Source organism: Argiope bruennichi, chromosome 1 (genome assembly GCF_947563725.1).
Source record: "Argiope bruennichi chromosome 1, qqArgBrue1.1, whole genome shotgun sequence".
Lineage (NCBI taxonomy): Eukaryota > Metazoa > Arthropoda > Arachnida > Araneae > Araneidae > Argiope > Argiope bruennichi.
Window position 1 is genome coordinate 57,580,976 of NC_079151.1, and position 21,003 is coordinate 57,601,978.

Below are 21,003 nucleotides of genomic sequence, written 5' to 3' on the forward strand. Positions count from 1 at the left end.
CGCAATGGTCTTGCCATTTTCCACTCTTTAAACAGTCCAGAAACTAGTACCTCGTAATTGTGTCCAACGTCGTTTCAATTTTCTTCTTGACTGAAAGGAAAGTGAATTGCCTTGGACATTCATTGAACCTCTGTCTTACAATTGTCGGCGGGGGAATTATCTTTAAAACAGAATAGGATAGAGTTGAGAGGATTTAACAGTTCAAAATGACTCAAGCAAATGATTTGGAGTGTTCTATTATACTTAACAAATTTGTAAAACTTGTCTCTGTGGTCTAACAAAGAGATTGCTATATTAAATAAATTGAAATGAAAATTTTAAAATTTATTCTTCATTTTAAATGAATTAAATGTATCATATGTCGTGAAAAATTTTATATGCCTACGTAGTGACATTTATTATCTTTTTTTGGCAAACTTTGTTACAAAATAAGCTTTATGGGCGATTTCCAATTATACATATATTTGATCAGCAGGTCCATGAGTACGTGTATGTGAAGATTGAAATTTACGGAGACATGGATATCAAAATTCCGCAAATAATTCCAGATTCCCCCCCCCCCCTGTATTTGATTTCCTTTTGTTTAAATAGTTGTAAGGAAAAAGAAATACACAGTTATTTCACTACGTTAATTTTTCCTTCTGTTATTTAAAAAAAATGTTATTGCTAAAACCATTTTTTATTATTTTTTTTAATTTTGTTTCATATTCTGCATAATCTATGACAATCTTTCTTCAACAACATTTCATAAAGTAGTTATAAAAATACAAGCAAATAAAATTACGGAATAATTTTTATATTTGTTCAGATAGAGATTGCAAAATCAAACAGCTAAATGAAAAATCGCAGTTGAATCGTATAAAATATCATCAAACAAATGTTCATGTTTCTACGTCTGTCTACTACATGAACTTTTCCCGATTATTACATATTTTTGGAATTTTTTTGATAATCATGCGAATAATGTTACAATTATTAGCATTTTTTGCATTAATTTTTTTCATGAAACTTATTTTTTATGACTGACGCAATTATATTTAGAAATTAACTCATTAGATTTATTTATTATTTTTAAAGAGCAAAACTTAATTATTTGGTTTCTTGTACAGACTTCTACAATTTCTCATTTTTTAAATTCATTTTCTCTTGACCACATTTGAAAATATTTTTTTTTCTGCTTCATGTATATCATCCTGTAATGCAGTAAGAAAATGGGCAGATAAAAAATTAATTTAAATGAAATGCAGGCATTTGGTCTGAAATATCGTAGTATGATACTGTTTTAGGAGTAATTTGCATGCATCTATCTTATTCTTAAACATTTATGTTATTATGACTATTAATATTGTAATGATAATGTGAACACACAAAAATGCAGAATGTAACCAAATTTATCCATGATTATAAAAAATATTGGACAAAAACTATTATTATTTGGCATACATTTGCTTTGAAATATTATAAAGACGACTGTAAAATGTTTAATAAAATCATTTACGCCATCAAATTTCAATATGAACACCCTTGGTAGTTCGAAAGTGTTGTCTAAATGTTGCCAAATATTTTGCCAAGTTTTGTCTAATATTTCAGTTGTCACTCTAGACACAGCATCTGTGATCCTAATTTTGAGTTTATCAGTATCTTCAATTTGTGTTGCAAACACTGTCCTTAGTCAGTACTGACACTGCACAGTAATGGCCAATTTAAATTGAGGAAACCAGAGAATACATTGAATTTTTCTTTTGTTAATTCTATTTTGATAAGAATAGAAAGAAAAATACTATTTAGTTATTTGTTGGATTTAAAAAAGATTAAAGAATATTGTTACGAATCTGCGATGCGGCTTTCCAGCATAGTTGGTTCCATGGGAGGTCCCAGAGCTTGGCGACCATTTGGCGACTTGGCGACGAATTTGGCGACTTTGGCGCCAAAATAGATTATACCCGAAACATCGAGAATTTTCCCGATTCGTCAGGTAGGAACCGAGTTACGCCTCGAACATTCCTGATTGGTTGAAAGGCTTCTAGCCCCGCCTCCTGATGCCTATAAAAGGAAGCAGTCCTGGCGCTGCCATTTTCATTTTTTCATTCGGTCTCCAGCCATGGAAGGAGACGGTCGCTCGGACGCATCTAGTACGAGCAGCAAATGTAGTCTGAGGAATGGTTATCCAGAATATCGCACGCATGTCACCGAAATTATGATGGAGATTGAACATCGCTGTAGTAATCTGGCGGTGGCGTACAGAAAACTGAAAGATTCTGAGAAAAGATTAAAGGAATTCGAGTTACGACAAAACCTTCCCAGTCACATAAAGAGCGAGAGTGATAGACAAGCATGGATAGAGGAGCTCAAAATACGAATATCCGAGAGTGAGGCGGAGATAAAGAATTCGAAACCCTGCATCAAAAGAAATTGCCACGTGCATAGCGGCGCCAAAAACCTATGTGCACACATCAAGCATCTCCAAACCAGACTTCAGCAACAAAAAACCATTGAATCCACCTTCATAGACACCTTAAAACAAATGAGTGAAAGCAACCTTGACAACACAACCCAATACCTGGATGACTACAACAAACTTAAAGAAATACAAGCTGACATCGTCAATATTGATGGAGAGTTAGGGGAATTATTCCCATGCCCTATCAGGAATTGTGACAAACACACCCCTGTCAACGAAGAACAGCCCACACAGATGGATGTAGAAATTGAACCGCCTTTCCAACCTGTCGACAAAAGACACACGGCCAAAAGGAAAAACTCTGATGAAAGCCCTATTGTATCCACCAGTAATAAATTTCAGATCCTCGAGGAGGATACTCAGCAACTAAGAAAAGAAATTCCCCCAATACATCTAAAGCTATCAGACGGGTACAACCTGACCTTACAAGAAATTAACAGAAAATTCCCCAACACAGAAAATACCTACTATAATGGATTCATCAAAATCACTCCCAGCACCGATGCAGACAGATTGGAAATCCTCGAGTACCTGAGCGAAAAGAAGCTAGAATACGTTTTAACGGAAGACCCTACTGAGAGACCCATCAAAATTGTCATTAAAGGGCTGCCTCTCAATCATGACATCACAGATATCAAACAAGAACTGGAAGCTCTAGATTTTAATATTGGTCGCATCTCCCAGCTTAAAAATTATCGGAACAAGACCCTCTATCCCATTTTCCTGGTAGAAGTCAAGAAAACGGGTAATTATAATAACATTTACAATATCAGCCACCTGTCCTACATTAGAATAAAAATTGAAACCTACAGGAGACCTGCGAAAGCAACGATGTGCTACAGATGCGCTGGATTCCATCACAGCGCTAGGAATTGCAGATGCAATCCGCGCTGCATTAAATGTAACGGGGAGCACATGACCATAGAATGCCCACAGAAAGAGAAAATACTAGAGCCTGTATGCATTAACTGCAAAGATACCGGACATCTGGCCTCATGGAAAGGATGCCCTGCCTATCCAACTACAGCCCCAGCACCCAGAAATAGAAGATCCTTTGCAGACGTCCTTAGAAATAGAAATACTACCCCTGAAAAAGTCATTGAAATTACACAGAATCCACCCGCACCCAGACAGAGACCCCAGCGCCAACAACGGTTACCTGATCCGACCCCAACTTTAGAAGCCCACGACCCTCAAATAAGCTTACCGGAGATGAAGGAACTTTTTGAAGCCTTCAGAGAAATAAGAAACCTACTGAAAGAATTTCCCGGATTACTAACAGTGGCAGCCAAATTAAAAGAAACTAAATCCAAAGATGAAAGAAAGCTGGTCCTCCTTAACGCACTTCTCGACTAAGTCCAGACCCACCCGCCCACCATCAATAAGCAAGCTCCTGATTCGCCCTTCTCAAACAATGGATTATCCACCACCTGGCTCCGAAAACTGTCTAGAAAATGTCAACAACACCCTCTCCCGCACTCCCCCAGCTAGCTGTTCCTGATTGGTCACCGCCGCACCTACTCCCCTTGCCTTTCCTGCTTCACCGGTTCCAACCTTGCTAGGCTTCATTTCTTCCTTGCAACGAGAGAGGACGGTCCTTCGGACCGCTCCTCTCGATGTAAAAAGTCCACGGCATTTATGGAACGCTAGGTTTAATTTCCTCAACTTCCTGCCATCTACAGGAGATAGCTTCTACGGAAGCGGGCTCTCCTTAAACTCCAACGTCTCGCTGCCGAGCAGTGGTGAACCAGTGGTGAATTGGGTTGCGAACCAGTGGAGTCGAAGAGTAGTCGGAAGCGAAAGAGTAGTCGTCGTGGTGAACCAGATCGGAGTCGTAGTCATGAACCGGTGGTGAATTGAGTCGTGAACCAGATCGGAGAGTTGTAGTCGGAAGCGACGGTGAAGAATTCGTCTTCCAGGGAGTAGCGATGAAGTCGAGCTGCTGTGTATACTGTTGTATGCTGCACGTCTCGGCTGAAGTTAATCGTCTTTTGCGCTGTATATAGTTGTCTTTGTGCTGTCCTGTGTGTCTTCGTGTAAATAAACGTCGTTGCTTCACATTCTACTGCCGCCTGCTGATTGAGTGTTCTCCACACCATATAACTCCCACTATCCAAACGAACCCCGGGAAATTTCGTAACAATATAATTATTTTATAGTAAAAATTTTACAATATTATATTTGAAGATACTTTCATAATTTTTTTGGAATTTAGGAAAGATTTTATGACCACCTTATATATTTAATATCTTTGCAAGGCGTGTGCATAAAAGCAGTAATCACAACACTGATGATTATTGTTGCAAAATTTACTTAAAGTTTTTTTTTTAATTATTAATATTTGAGAAAAAATTATATAGGAAAATATTTTTATAATTGGAAAGCTAATTGCTTGAATTTTAAAATGGTGTAAAAGTGGTTTATGCACTTTCGCCGCTATTATTGAGGAAAAAAAGTTAACATTTTGATTTATTTATAATTAAAAAAAAACTTATTCAAATAATGAAAAACCGATTTTAATGAGTACCTATTGATCATGAAATTACTATGCGCCAAATTTTGTACCCTATCTCCAACAGTTGGTCCCACAGAAAGTTTTTAACGATGCATGTCTCATGAGTTTACAGATATTATGTCAGACCATAAGAATTATTATTTTAAAAAAATGATGAGATGTTTCTTTACAAGGACGATTTAATTTAAACTTTTATGAAATCTTTACAAACGTTTGAAAATAAAACTGATAAAAGGCTAGGAATCTTTGTCACGATTTAATGATTATGCATTATTTGGAATTTGATTCAAAATAACTTTTAAAAATCTTAACCAAAAAGCAGTCTAAAAGACATAAACCCTTTTAATCCCTCAAAATACTAATAATCTATATATTTATATTAATCAGGAATATCAAATAACTAGTCTTCCAGCCTCAACTATAGGTAAAATTTCTGTAATTTTTATTTTATTTGTATCCTTGTGACATTTAAGTATTCCATTCAACAGTCCCCATTCTGCATTTTAAAGTAAAGTTTAGAAAACTCTACTCAATTGTATATTCCGTAAACGGAAAAGCCCACACAGCAGCCTAATAACTAATATTGATTTGAAATATTTTTATATCGATAGTGTACGAAAACTATCATGAATGGTTACTCGATTCTCCATCATTTTAAAGTTTCAAGAGATATCACAAAAGAAAAACTTTGTCAACTCATCCAGCCTTAACAATAAGTTCGATTATGTCTTTTTAAATTTCGCTAATTTTTTTATTTATTTTCAATTTGAATGGTCTATATTTATTGTTAGTTTAATTCAAAATAGTACTTTCGTTTGTTGCGACAAGATGTAGTTGTTGCTATGACTAGATTAATATTATTAGTGTGGTTGCCACACAGTTGGTCTCTGAGAGAGGCTAATAATAACTATAATAGAAATGCTCAGTGCATCATTTGGGCATGAGGCTTTGAATATTACGCTTTTAACATTTATTTGATAATTTAAAAATTCCTTAATGAAATCTGATTATTGGAATGAATTTTCTTGATGTAAGTTAAAAGTTCGCGGGGAATACTGATATTTAATTTAAATTAAATTTACAAAGGATAATTTTTTATGGCTCCTCAAATGATATTTGTAAGTATCAAATTGTGATAGATAAAAGTCGTGTTATTTTTAGCTATAAACCTATTCTGTTTATTGTGCGCATAGATATTCTTAATGGAGTCGAGACCCATGCCAAACATAATATTATTAAAAGTATAAATATGCTATCAATTCATTTTCTAATTGCATGTTGTCCGTCATTTTATTCTAACTTCACTTTTTTTTCCCCTCATGCAAACTATACAAATATTAAACTAAATTTTTTCTTCTTCGCTTTCAACAACAGGAAAAAAAAAATAACGAAATTTAAATATTTCATGAAAGATGAAAATTACTTGATTTTATTGCAAAAATGAAATCTTTTGTTGAAACTGCAAAAATGTTTTTAAAAAAATTGTTCGAAATTCAAGGAAAGATAGCACAGTAATGGAATCGTATCATTAAAAAGGCAATTTTTCAAATTTTAAAACCGTGTAAAAATTATTTTGCACAATAATACACGTATTTTTGGAAATTACTGCAGAGAAACACCTAAATCTCTAAATAATAAAAATCGTCTAGTTTTCATTCTTTACAATTCAAAATAAAATTTCTTAACAATCGCATATTCTCACCTAAAATACGTCTGTACTTAATTTTATGTTGTAGATCTGAAAATTTACTTGTCAAGCGCTGACACACATAGAACACTTCTTTCTTTAAGTGTATAGAAATTATAAACTACTTAAGTTATTTCAAAATTACAGATTTTTTTATTTCTCATATTCTTGCTTTTTGGATAAAAAATTTGAATGAAATTTCTTTTAATTTAACAAAATGTTAATTAAAATGAATGAAAATTTTGTGAAATAACTTTATAACAAACTCTCATCTACATAATTTTCTTTTCCCCTTACAACTTTTTAATTCCTCGAATTTGTATTGAGAATTGTTATAATAATAATAATATAATTGTCCATACTCGGATTCAAAAACCCTCCGCGCTTTTGCGCATGCGTCAGGAAGTGTTTATTTTGTCAAAATGAAAGGAAGATATATTTGTATTTAGTAATAGGAGAACTCAGATTATTCTCAGAAGTAGGAGACGTAATAACCGCTCATCTTTAAACGAATACCATTAATTAGCAAAGTATAAGTCTCGAGAAAGTAAAAGTGCAAAGTACTAGTCTTGAGATCCTCAAACAAACCGTTATGATGACGATGAATAATAATAATGATAATAATAAAATTGGAATATTATTTATTTTTCGGTGTATCTATGAACACGATTACGCGAAAACTGATAAACTGATGAATGAATTTGGTATTTGACCTTTACTCTTAAATTGTAGATTTTTGTGAAATTGGGCAATGGGAAAAAAGCTTGCATATGAACATGAGAATTCAAAAATGCTCTGAAATCGATAGATAAATTAGATATATAGCTATTGACTAAACAATTGAACTTCCTGAAGCTTTCTCGCCCACTTTCAAATAAAAATGTTATTTCCCTCTTCCACATATAAAATAATGGGCCTTATGCAAGACCATAAAAGCCTTGCGTTAACAGTATTTTGTTATCAATTGCAGGCACATGAGAGTTTTGTGCTTCATAGTATAGCAAGAAAAACCAATATGCATTTAAAATCTCTTTTCTTATCGATAAAAATTAAAGTTGACATAGAACTACAATTTTACCAACAAGATTACATAATGAACTATATTTAAGTTTTTGAGCTATTACATTTATATGCATGCGGAAGTAGAGAAAGCACATAGTGAACCCTTTGACGGATTTGATTCAAAGTTTGATGCAGATCTTTCAATGACAAATCTATTTATTAAATTTTATCCATGTTTATTTTTGAGTTTCATAATCATGGTGCTAACTTGTACTCGCACAGTCCTTCATACAAAATTCCCTGGAATGGATTTCATTCAAAATTTGATAAATATTTACATTTTTGGTGTAAGCCTCACATATCAAATTTCATGCTACTAATTCAAAACATTTTTGAGTTACCATGTTTGTAAACAAAGAGACCGAATTCAAAAAATATGTTTTTCTGATTGAGGAAAATCTGAAACGTAGAGATTCATCAAAATCTCAATTTTGAATTCTTTGACGATAGCAACTCTCTTTGTATATTCCGCTTATGAGAATGTAAAAATGGAATGAATTTCTGTTATGCAATGTTCTGCTCAATGCAATTGAAACTTGGACTCTTAACTAGGTGACTAAGTGTTCTATGAACATGTTCGAGAGAAAGAACCTTAAAAAAATCTTTGGCCCAGTACTAGAGAGAGGATGTTGGTGAACTGTATTCAGTTTTGAATTATAGAAACTTTATAGGCAACCACAGATAACACTGGTTATCCGGAGCAATAGGGTAAGATGGCCATATCTGGAGAAGCCCTGAAAACAGTGTCCTCAAGATATCCACTTTTAAAAATCCTATGGGATCACAGGTCAGAGGAAGATCTCCAACTAGATGGCTGAATGATGTGGGAAGAGACCTGAGTGTTCAGAGGATAAAGAATTGGAAGAGGGTTGTGGGAGATAGAATGTGCTGGAAAGTGCGCGGGGTTGAGACAGCCAAGGTCTGCAAGGAGCTGTTGTGCTCATGAAGAAGAAAAAGGGAACGAGCTACACAAACGAAATTTAACATATAGTTTTAGACTTAATACGTCTGTTTTTTCAAAACGCATTTTCTCACTTTAATTTTTTTTTATTAAACTGCAGTGGTTACACAAATTTAGATATCATTGAGAAATTTCATTTTTTAAATTCTAAAGAGGTGTAAAAATCTTTTCGCGCTACAAGGTGCTATAAAATTAAGGAAAACCATTAAAATTGCATTTAATTTTTAATTAAAGTTCTCTTTAAAACTTTGAGTAACCCTTTATTATTCAGAAATATGGCCAGATTATCAATTAGACATAGTAGGCAACCACTTAATACATTCATTAAGACGAGATCACCACAGTATTTATGTGCTTTCAAAGTCTCGAGACTGTGTTATTTTTTTTTACTCGTTTCAATTTTTTTGCTTTCATTTGATTGCAAAAAAGACCATGTATTCGAATATGTATTCCTTGTTCAAATTAAAATCATGTGTCGTTTAAATTTCAGAATTTTATTCTCTTGTCTTTTTCACCAGAATTACAAATTCATTTGCATCACATGATAATATTTTATTTTGTAATTGTTTGACTGATTTATAAATGAACAACAAACTTTGTTTTTAAATATTTAAATTTGTTAAAAAGTTCTGTAATTCTTTTACTATTGCGTTTAAAATTGTTTTAAAAATTTATTAAATCTTTTTTTTACTCAAGATATTGAGATCTATTCTCTTGAAAGTTACTTGCAATTAACTGTTTCCTTATTTCAGCTTTTTGTAATATTTATTATTTGAAATCTGCTTAAATAAATATTAAATTAAAATCAATGAAAAATATATGGATTTTAAAGGGAAAAGGTAGCCTTTGAATCTGAAATGGCTATTTTATTAGAACAATACTTTGCTTGACCTTCATATTGCATCATATTTACGTTGAATGATATTTTCACAATACATTGCACGATCGAAATTCTGATTGCAGCATAATATCAGAAGGGCATCCTAACGTTATTGGGTATTTTTTTTTTGTTATTATAGTAAGGTACATTACAGAACTGAATGCAGCTTTATTAACACGCAACTATGTGCAAGTTTGGTAGTCCATCCTGTAGAATATTGCATTTTGCACACTAGGTATCAAGTTTCACTTCTGTTAGTGCGATTTTTGCACCGATCAATTTACGGAAAATAAACCAATCTAAAAACCTTAATAATCATGTTAAAAATACCTGAAATATATTGAACAATTTTTTTTCCATGCATGACCTGCGGATAGTATACCTGTCTATCAGTATTATTATGTTAAAAGCATAAAAGGCGTACTTAACATGCTGGTACTACTTCATGAAATATGATGGCAATAAGATACTTAAGATAAGGACGAATAAGATAGTCATCAAAGATAGAGAAGCATAAACAAATGTTTTTATAAGTTTAGCAAAAAGTGTCATAGTGCAAGAAAAGGGGCTTAATATATCAACAAAGATTTTTTTTTTCTTTGATAACTCTGTTCCAGCTAACAAAAACCTCTCTATAGCGGCCGCTTTTTACATTTTTAACTTCATGTTTGTTGTATAAACGACTTTTTTTATGTTTCTTGACTCACCCTTAAGATTTTATTCATGATTTAGAGATATTTTATATACATATATCTGTATTATTAAACATAGAAATAAAAGAATTCTTTTCTTTTATATAATATCTACATTTATTCTTCTGCGTCTTTTTCATAATCAGTTTGAAGCTTTTTTATTCCTTCTATTTACGCTATTCAAACAATATATGAGCTAATTTTTGTAGAACATTTGACTCTTTTAATTTTTTATGATATTATAAATGTCTCCGCACAATGCCCTCTGAAAAGCGATCGTTCGAATCCAGTGCGACAAGTGCCAACGCTTAGCGACAATATTTCGTTCACATTTTCATAAAATCTGGCAATAGTAGGTTTGTTTTGATGTTTTTGTTGGTTCAGAGAGGAGTGTTGTTAAAATACCGAATGAATGCGGAAGATTGTATGAGTTTCCTTTTTGCCTCCATTTCACATTTAGTTATTTTTTAACGATGGATAAAATTAAAAGTGTGAAAATAATAGAGTGTGATGAATCATTATATTTAAGACCTGTTCGAATGATATATGAGCAGGTAATATTTTATTATTTACTTTATATATTAAGTTCTTTGAGAACGATCGGTTTCGTTTTTTGATCTGCTTTATACAATTTGAATCACATTTTTGTAGTTTTAGTTTGACTTAAGGCATTCCTTTTATCAAAGGAACGAGCAGTATAATTCAAAGCATACATTGATTAAACCAAGTCTACAATATGAAAAACTGATCAATAGATTTAATATTTTCCTTATAAAATTCAATAAAATTAGTTATATTTAATAAAATGCGTTCAGTAAGTTTACGCTTAATTATCTATCTTGTCTTTGTTTTGTAAAGTTAGATATTATTTAGTTTTAATTCAATTTTGAAAGTAAAACATATTCATGCAGAATATCTATTTTATCACCTGCCTTAATAAATTTTTTATTTCATATATTCTATTTGATAGCTAAGATCTGAATTTTTTTTTTGTCGGCATAAATGTAAACATTGATAATTTAGATATTTTTTGTGAGAACAGATACATATTAGATTTATTGCTATTTAAACTAAAAACTGCATATTTCAGGATATTTTTTATATTGTTAACTTAATTTTATATTTAAAAAATAATTATTAATATTTTATAATATTTCTTTTCTAATTAAACAACACTATAAGAATTAATTTATATGTTTGATGACAAAAATTTATTGCTCTATAGAACCATTATTATATTTAAATTTTTTGTTTCAGGATGGAAATGAGAAATTTTGGGATTTAATGCGTGTTCATGATAGGTAAGGTGCAAGTCTAATTGTTACACATTTGCAAATATTTTCATGAAATTTCAATAAAAAGATTTTTATTTAACTATTAATTAAGCCTCATTGAATATATTTTTCAAAAGAAAAAAAATGTAATATTTTAGAAATTTATGTAATGAAAATATAATATGAAGATATATTAGATAATTTAAACAAATTGTGCAAATTTTTTTTATTGATTATTATAGTGATTTTGTTGTTTACTGCAAGGTATTAAAAATAGGCTAATAAAATATTTAAATGAGATAAGTATGATAAAACTATTTGTAGGGTGCTTAGACTTAAAATTAAATTGATCAATGTTATTTATACCATTTTAAATTATGATCTTTTCTTGAAAACTTTAGTAAGATAACAAAAATCATTCTTTCAAGAATTGCAAAATATGTAAATTGACCAAATTTTTAGAAATATATTAATTGCCTCAATTTGATTTGCGAGATTTTTTTGAATATTTATTACAAATATATATTTCTATTTTCAGTGTTGCTATTATCATTTACAATACCACAAGACAGAAATTAATTTTTGTGAAACAGTTTAGACCTGGTAAGTATTAGAATTGTTAACATTCATGAATGTTAATTTTTTTTTCATTATCAGAGATTCTTAAAGGAGAAACCATTTATTGTGTGGTGATTTTGTATATATTGACAAAAATAAATTTAGTATAAGAATAAATTAATTTACACTTTTTAAGACATTAATTTACAAGTATGCAATTGTTTTGTCAAAAATTTAATAATTAATGACAAAGATTTGTACTTAAATATTATTATTACATATTTTTTAATATAAAAAGTATTTTTTTTTTGTTATTATTGGCAAGTTTGTTTTTCACTCTAAAAAGTTAATCTTTTTATATATTTATTTTGTCCCAAATGATAATAAATATCTTAAAGTAAAACCAGTTGTTGATACTGTAATGAAAAAAAAAAAAAAAAAATGCTCAATACCTAAAGATAATGTTATCAATCTTTTAGAAGCAAAGTAAATAAATGGTTTTGTTATTCTATTGTATTACTAACCTTCTTTGCTAGTGTTAATTTTTTTTGTGTTTTTTCATCTTGAAAAGAATACAATTGATTGAAAGTTGATTTTTTTTTTATAATTGCACTTTCAGAAAAGTTAACTTTTTAAAGAATAATAATTTAAGATTTTATCATAAACTTTGTAGCACATATCTTCCACATTATATTGCCAGGTTATGTTCCAAAAGGAAATTCACTCCACATCATTCTTGAGTAAATTTTTCTGTTAGTCCCCATTATCATCTATGAATCTGAATTTCTTTTCTGGTTCCCACCAGTTCATTTTAAGATGAAATATCAGTTGTAATTATGTGTTTTCTAATATGACAAAATCGATGCAACTGTTATTATTATATCTTATTAATAGACATAAATAAAACTGTTTGTAAAATTTTTATCTTATAGTATCTATGTCTTATTAATAAACATAAATAAAACTGTTTTTAAAATTTTTAATAATCATAGGAATTGTTACAATGTGATTGTATAGTGTATTAAAAATGTGCAATGTTTGAGTAATTCGTAATTTATCACAATTTTTTTGTACATAAAATAATTTGAATTTATTAATTCCATATTTTCATTTATTCAGTCTAACATTTTATATCTATGAAATAACATTTTTTATATAGTATTTTTATTCATTAAACAGCTGTTTACTATGCTGAAGTGAAAAATGAGGATTGTGAAGGCGAAATTGATGTTAAGAAGTATCCCCCAAGTTTAGGATTAACTATAGAACTTTGTGCTGGTATTGTAGATAAGGATCAAAGCTTAGTTGAAACAGCAAGAGATGAAGTGTTTGAAGAATGTGGATATTCTGTCCCATTATCAATGTTTCAGAAAGTAACCTCATATAGGTAATAATATTCAATTTCCATTTTCTTAAAAACACATAATAAGATATTTTCTTTACCTTATTTTTCTTTTCTTTACAGTTTGCTGTAAATTTATATAAAAGCACTTTTTTAACCAAAGAGTTATGAATTTCTTTAATAAAGATTGTTTCTTCATAGAAAATAATTGCTCTATAATTTTAAATGCTATTTTTATACAAAATCAAATTATGCATTAAAATACATCAAATATTTTTTTGTAAGTAATAATTCCTATTTGCTTTAAATCATATAAAACTTTACTTAAAAAGAAGTCAATTTTTTTATATTAAATTTTTGGTGATATTTTACTTAACAATTTTTTTAAATGTTATATTAAAATGAATGTACATTATTATTTTTTTGTAATTAAATCTTTCCTGCTAATTTTCACAGACCAGAATGATGTTGATGTTTAGAATGAGATGTACTTATATTTAAGTAGATAAGAATTGTTACATTTAAAGACTTTCATAAGTAATTTCATTTGAATCTACTGACAGAGAGTATAAATAAATTTGTGATATTTAAGTATTTATTGCTAACATTTGCATAAGGATAAATATTAATTCTACCTTTAATAACCACTGACTAGGATATTTTTGAAATACAGCATTGCATATTGTTTGTGCACTACATTATTTTTTTTTGTGTATTTTTAATATGATTTTATTGCAATAGGGAAAGAAAGTTTGTTTAAATTATTTGATATCTACTGTAATTTTTTTCATCATCTTATTATAGTGACTTTTTCACTGCATAAGAATTCTATATCATTGTTAAATATCAGCAGATCAATATTAAAAGTTTATCCCTTTTAAAATTTTACAATTTTTTAAATAGTGATTGATCAAATAACTAACTTGTACTCAAATTGTTTTTTAAAAAGCATATATTTAAATATTAATTAAATTAATTATGTATGTATGATTATTAATGTATGTATGCATGATGTATTAATTATTTATTTTCTCTTTTAAACATTTTTTCATGAAAAATATAATAATTTTTTTTTTAGATATGTAGCTTTTTTCTATTTTAGAAATTTTATCAATGCATACAATATGCATATCTGTTGATAATATCATTTAGAACATTCAGCTGAAATTATTTTGTGTTTATTTCAATATTGTGTTAATTTTCTTTCTTATCTAAAACAGTTTGTTATCCATTTGAAAAAAGCTCCATTAAAAATTTTCTCTTAATTAATCTGTGATTTTATATTTTTAATAGCTTGTTGTTTCTTTCTATTTTAGATCTGGTGTCGGTGTTGCTGGGTCTGTACAAACTCTATATTATGTTGAAGTTGTAGATTCCATGAAAGTTACAAGTGGTGGAGGAAATTCCCATGAAGGAGAATATATTGAAGTAATCGAAATGGATCTGCCAGAGGCGCATTCACTAATATATGATGAAACTGCTCCACGCCCACCTTCTCTTTTAGTAGCTTTGATGTGGTTTTTTCAAAATAAGGCTTCAGGAAGACTATCCCAAAAATTGTAAAAATGTATATTTAATTTGTAAATATCTTTCTATATAGTGTATAAAAATAAATGTTAGTTTTGTGTGTTTTTCATTGATTAGGATTTTTTAAAAAAAATGCTATTTCCTGCAATTTTGTGTCAATTTGTTGTCATGCATAATTATATTGATAACATAGGTTTAATTTATACAATTTTGACTTGCTTCAAGGATTTGAATTTAAATCATAGTCAATTACCATTTTATCTATGCCTTGGGAATCATTAATTTAAATACAAATAGTTGATATTACAAGTAATTGATATTATCTTCATGTTTTTTCAACAAAGAATGGAAACTGAACAAATACTAACATTTGATTTGGACTATCCCTTTTTTCAACATTGATTCACTTGAAATGAAAAGCCTGAAGTGAAGTTGCAGAATGTAAAACCGTGGTACCTCTGCCTATGTCTGACAGTTATGGGATATTTTTTTTATTAAAGTTACTAAGCAGTTGAAAAATGATATATTGATCTAGCAAACCAATGAATCTATCTTTAAAGTGGACATTTTTACAAAAACACCAAATTCCTCTTATTAAATGCATTTCTATATACAAATTACATTTATAAATAGAATGTAAATGTTCTTGTCCTTTAGAATTATAGTAAAGAAAGTATAGCTATGATTAAAATAAATAAATAAGTTCATTTTAAACTTGAAGGTTTTGAAAGAGAAAGTTGGTAATCTTTCAACAGTTTATTTGTGAAATTCCCCATTTCAGAAATGAAACTAGAACTAAAATCAAGAATTGCTTGAATAATAATTTAAGACAGTAACAGTTCTTGGATCTTGAGAGGCAGAGAAAATACTGACGTCTTAATTATAAATTCTAAGTGTTTTATAATTTTAAATTTGAATTTATTTATTTATATAAATCTGAAGTTAGATCTATTTTTTCATATTAAGTAAAATCGTTTTAGAATTTACAGAAATGCTTAGAAAGCAACTATTTTATATGAATGCAAGGCTATGATATAATGGAATACAGAAAGAGATGTTATTAAATTGATTAATGATAACTCATCTTTCTCCCCAAAACAATTTTTAGCTTTCATATACAGAAGTAAATATAAAATATTTTTAGGTAAGAATTATCTAATGTCCAAACCTAATTATTGAATTTTCATGGAATCACTTTTGATTTTAATGAATGGTCCCTACATAATGCTCTAAAATACTTATTATAAATAACCTATAATTGCTGTTTTGATTTTAGAGTAATATATAATGTTATATTAAATTTATTGTTGTATAATATAAATACTTTAGTGCATAAAATATTTCATTTAAGCTAATGTATAAATTATAGATTTTTCTCCCTTTATTTTCAAAGATATTTATTAGTTGGCTTCTTTTATGTTGTTAAGGTAAATGGATTTTGTCATTACAACCTATTTTTAAAGACTTGATTATCAGCTACATCTGATCCTAAGTCTCTGAAATTTGGAAGACACAGAATATTGTTTAAGAAATGTTACTATTATATTTCAATCAGGAGCGTTTGTAGTTTTTAGTTACTTAGATACAGAAATAACAAAATGTCAGTTATTAATCTTAATAATATGTGTACTAGTCATTACTAGTAACAAAGGAGAATGTGTGTTGATATTGTACAGGCCAGGTTGTTTGATCAGAGCTCTCAAACTTGTCGCAAATATATCACGCCTCATGGCAATTTAAAAAAAAAATTAAGTGAAATTTTAATATTTTTCACGATACTTAAAAAAATATACCTGCACAAGAATGATTTTTGTATCGTTTTAAAATTATTTTTTTTATCAGTTTAATTCTCATAAAATTTTTAAATCAAGATTTAATTAATTTTTAAAGATAAGTATATTTTATATTTTCATTGTTATGAATGAACCAAACCATTTTCATTGTTTCATTTAATATTTACTCATGTGATCTCTCCTTCCCACCATTGTTGAAAGTTAAGGGGAAAAAATTCTGTTTAACATGATTTACATTTATTATTAGCAGAGTGAGTAAATTCCAGTATAAGGCATGTCTTTAATATTAGTTAAGTGTAAAAAGAATACACTGATTGGTCCCATCAATAGAAAATAAGAATACAGCAGGATGAATTTAGTGCGCCAGTGATATATCGAACATTGCAAAAGTTGTTCTAAAAAACACAGTGAAACTTCTTTTGTACATTGCACGTTTGATAATCATTCTCATTAATATGTTGTATGAAGCAATCCCTTGAACGACCTATTTAAGGGATTTTAATGTACCATATTGAATTTTAATTAATTGCGGTGTGTAATTACGTTAGTCGATCGTGTAAAACCTAGTATAATGAGATTTTAACTTGAAACCATTCATAAGTTTTCAATAACCGTGATTTCTTTTGCACCCCCCCCTAATGTAACCATCTGATTGGATCTCGGTTTTAGTTTTTAAGGGAGAACCCCCCCCCCCATCTAGATTTGGTGTTTGAAAGTTTTAAAGAAATAAAAGGTTTTCGAAACTTACAACTTTTATTCTTCTGGGTTCAGATTCTATTATTTTATAACGATGTTTTTTCTTAATGTCGATTTTTTCCCTAATGAAGTATCTTTTTACATACAAAGAGTTGTCCTGATTGTAAGATCAACGTGGAGTATAAACTATTGAAGTTAGGATCATGAAATTTGGGAAATTACTTCTTGGGTATTGGAGTCCTAACGGATTTTTCAAAATTTTAATTAGAAGTTTAATTAAAAAATTGCTAGTTTCCATCATAACGTCAAAGCATATTATAGCACAAAAATTATTTTTACACCATTTTAAAGGTTTGAAAAATTTCTTTTCTAGGATACCAGTGTTGCTATTGGCAATAGGCGAGGATCGAACTCGCAACCTTATGGTTCGTAGCCGAGTAACATGACCACAAGACAAAAAAAATTTCTCATGCCTCGTAGCTGTTATCTGGCTTATAAAGCGTCACCACTCCAGTTTCGTTTGAATGAATGGATTTTTCCCCCCTTTAGTTTCAGCAATGTTTGAAAAATTAGTTTTGGACATAATTTGTAACAATAATTTTTATTATAATGAAATTTAAAACAGTATCACTGCTTGTCCGAATCGTTGAGCCACGTTTTATTTTACCACTATTAAAGTCATGATAAAAAAAAAAATAGGTGCTTTCTTTGCTTTAATTTAAATAAAAAAAGTTTTTTTAAGCAGTTCATTTAATAACATTCATTTGATTTGTTAAATGTTGAAGCAATGGGATTTATTATCTCGCGCTGTTTTTAAAAAGTAGTTTTAAAAAATGCTTCAACTGGCATTTGTTATTTTAATATTGCTTCTAACTATAACTTTTTTTTTTTTTAACTTCGTAAATTTGTTTCCGTTATTTATGAAACCTACCACTTATAAAGCATTTTTATCTCTTCGTAAAATATATAATCATGTTTTACTGTAATTTTTTTTTTTTTGCATATAGGTTAAAGAGCAGATTTTTATTACATTTTCGGAATGTGAAACGTTCAATAAAGGCATTTACTAAATTACAGAAGTGAGAAAAAATAATATATTTTTTTATTATTTGACCATTTTTGAAAGCTGCTATTCTTTTCTATAAAAAATGACATAAAAAGACTTATTTAGAACATGGCATTGTTCTATCGTCAATTTCGTGAATCTTGTAATGTTAGCCATTCCGGAATACTTTAATTCTTAGCTTTCTAAGACTAAATAAAATTGCTAAATATAATGAGTTAGTGCGAGAGAAAATTTATACTTTCTATCCCAGCTATGTCGAATATTATTTTTTGTTGAATTTATAAAAATCAAACACAAAATGTTGGCCATGCTATGTTTCTACATCACTATCGACATTTTCAGAAATGATGTATTGCTATTACATATATTTATCGTTAATTTTAGATAGGCTATTTAATTTTTATATTATATAGGTTATTATATTTTTTTCATTTATATTTCTTTGTCAAAATCAAAAAGATATAATTTGTTTTACAATAGAAAGTATTTCAAATTTATATTACATAGATGTTGTGTAAATACAAAGAGTAAATATTAAAATTTAAAGAATACGCATTTACAATTTTTAAATGAAACCCATGCATTATTTTCAATCAGAAAACATCTTATGTTTAGAAAATATGAGGGTTTGTGTTTGTATACATGTAGGAAGGTGCTTAATTTTTTTTTTTTTTTGGGGGGGGGGCTAAGAAAATTGCTTTAAAGTATTTAATTTTTGAATTCTGGAATTCTGTTTCAAGAACATTATGGAACAGCTTATGGCGAAAGAAAGTCATTCAAAATAAGGAAATAAATAATAATAAAAAAATGCATTTAAATACGTAAAAGAAAAGAAGCTGGAACTAGCTGAGAAGCGAAATTACCTTGTTACCCTGATCGGAAAAGTTAAAACTAATTTCTTTGGTAAGGATTACACAAAAATCTTTTTATACACAAATGCTAAGGTGCATAGCAGGGAGGGGGGGGGGAAGAAAAGAAAAAAAGAGGCTAGTTTCTTTTCTGCTGATGAAAACTACTGGTTTGCTTTCAAAATAAAAATGGTAATCTCTTTTTATTAGGCATTCCGCACATATTACTTACCAGCTGTTTAGAACAAATAAAATGATCGTATCATTTCTCTAGTGTTGATATAAATATCAGGCCATAACGGCATAAAAAAAATATGAATTGAACAATAATCGCTCAAAATCAGAGGGAAGGTCTCCTCAAAGCTATCTCGCATACTCTCGTATAAAGGTTTATCCTTTCCTCTTTTTACGAATAAAGTTGTGAACCTTGGCAAGGTTGCAAATGGCCTGCATGGCATTGACAAACAATATTTATGGAATATAAATTTTTGACATGAATCTACTATTTTTTACTGAATTGGTCTTGCGAATATGTATTTTGAATGTCTTTTTTTGACTGATTAAAACGAAAATTTGACACATAATTAGAATTGTAGTCACAAGATTATATACCAAATTTCATACTTTTTTAGTCTTTGTATTTACATACATAATGTATAGGCCAATAGATGCTAAACCCTTTGACAGATTTGGTTCAAAATTTAATAAGAATGTACATTTTAGATGCGAAACCTGGGAAGCAAATTCTATCTAACATTTTATGTTTTGCAGTGATCGAATTCATTTGTACAGCCAGGCAGATAGATATCTCCACAATTTGACAGAAATCTACAAATTAAGCCTGAAGTCCTTATACTAAATTCCATCTGTTTATTTTAAAGCATTTTTGAGTTATCGTTTTTACAGACATAATATCAAAAATGTGTTTTTCGAACTTGTGGAGTTTGTAAAAAATGTGAAGATTCACCAAAATCACGAGTTAAAATTTTTTGCCGATTATATTGTTACGAATCTGTGATGCGGCTTCCCAGCATAATTGGTTCCATAGGAGGTCCCAGAGCTTGGCGATCATTTGGCGACTTTGGCGCCAAGATAGATTATACCCGAAACATTGAGAATTTTCCCGATCCGTCCATTAGGAACGTTCCTGATTGGTTGAGAGGTTTCTAGCCCCGCCACCTGAGACCTATAAAAGGAGCTGCAGCTGCCGGGGAGTGGTCGTGAATTGAGTAGAGTAGTCGGAAGCGACAGAGAAGAGTAGTCGGAATCGACGTTGAAGAATTTGTCTTCCAGGGATTAGCAGAGCAGCGACGGAGTCAAGCTAGTGCTGAACTAATCTGTGCGCTACTGTCTGCAGTAGAGTCTTGTTGTATGCTGCACGTCTCGGCTGAAGATAATCGTCTTCTGTGCTGTATATAGTTGTCGTCTTTGTGCTGTCCTGTGTGTCTTCGTGTAAATAAACGTCGTTGTTTTTTTTCTTCTACTGCCGCCTGTTGATTGAGCGTTCCCCACACCATATAACTCCCACTATCCAAACGAACCCCGGAAATTTCGTAACAATATTTTCGATTTTATTTGCCGATTTACTATATTTTCTCCCTTATAAGCACAAGATATTGCACGAACGATATTCCCACGATG

The 21,003-nt window shown here is 29.8% G+C and overlaps 1 protein-coding gene across 1 annotated transcript; it reads left to right on the forward strand.

The window, feature by feature from the left end:
• Positions 1-10,626: 10,626 nt before the first annotated feature.
• Positions 10,627-15,068, forward strand: LOC129968293 (uridine diphosphate glucose pyrophosphatase NUDT14-like). The gene is made up of 5 exons (XM_056082151.1): positions 10,627-10,812; positions 11,516-11,559; positions 12,071-12,135; positions 13,270-13,477; positions 14,749-15,068. The coding sequence occupies exons 1-5, from the start codon at positions 10,732-10,734 to the stop codon at positions 14,993-14,995; spliced, it is 645 nt and encodes a 214-aa protein (XP_055938126.1). The 5' UTR covers positions 10,627-10,731; the 3' UTR covers positions 14,996-15,068.
• Positions 15,069-21,003: the final 5,935 nt, after the last annotated feature.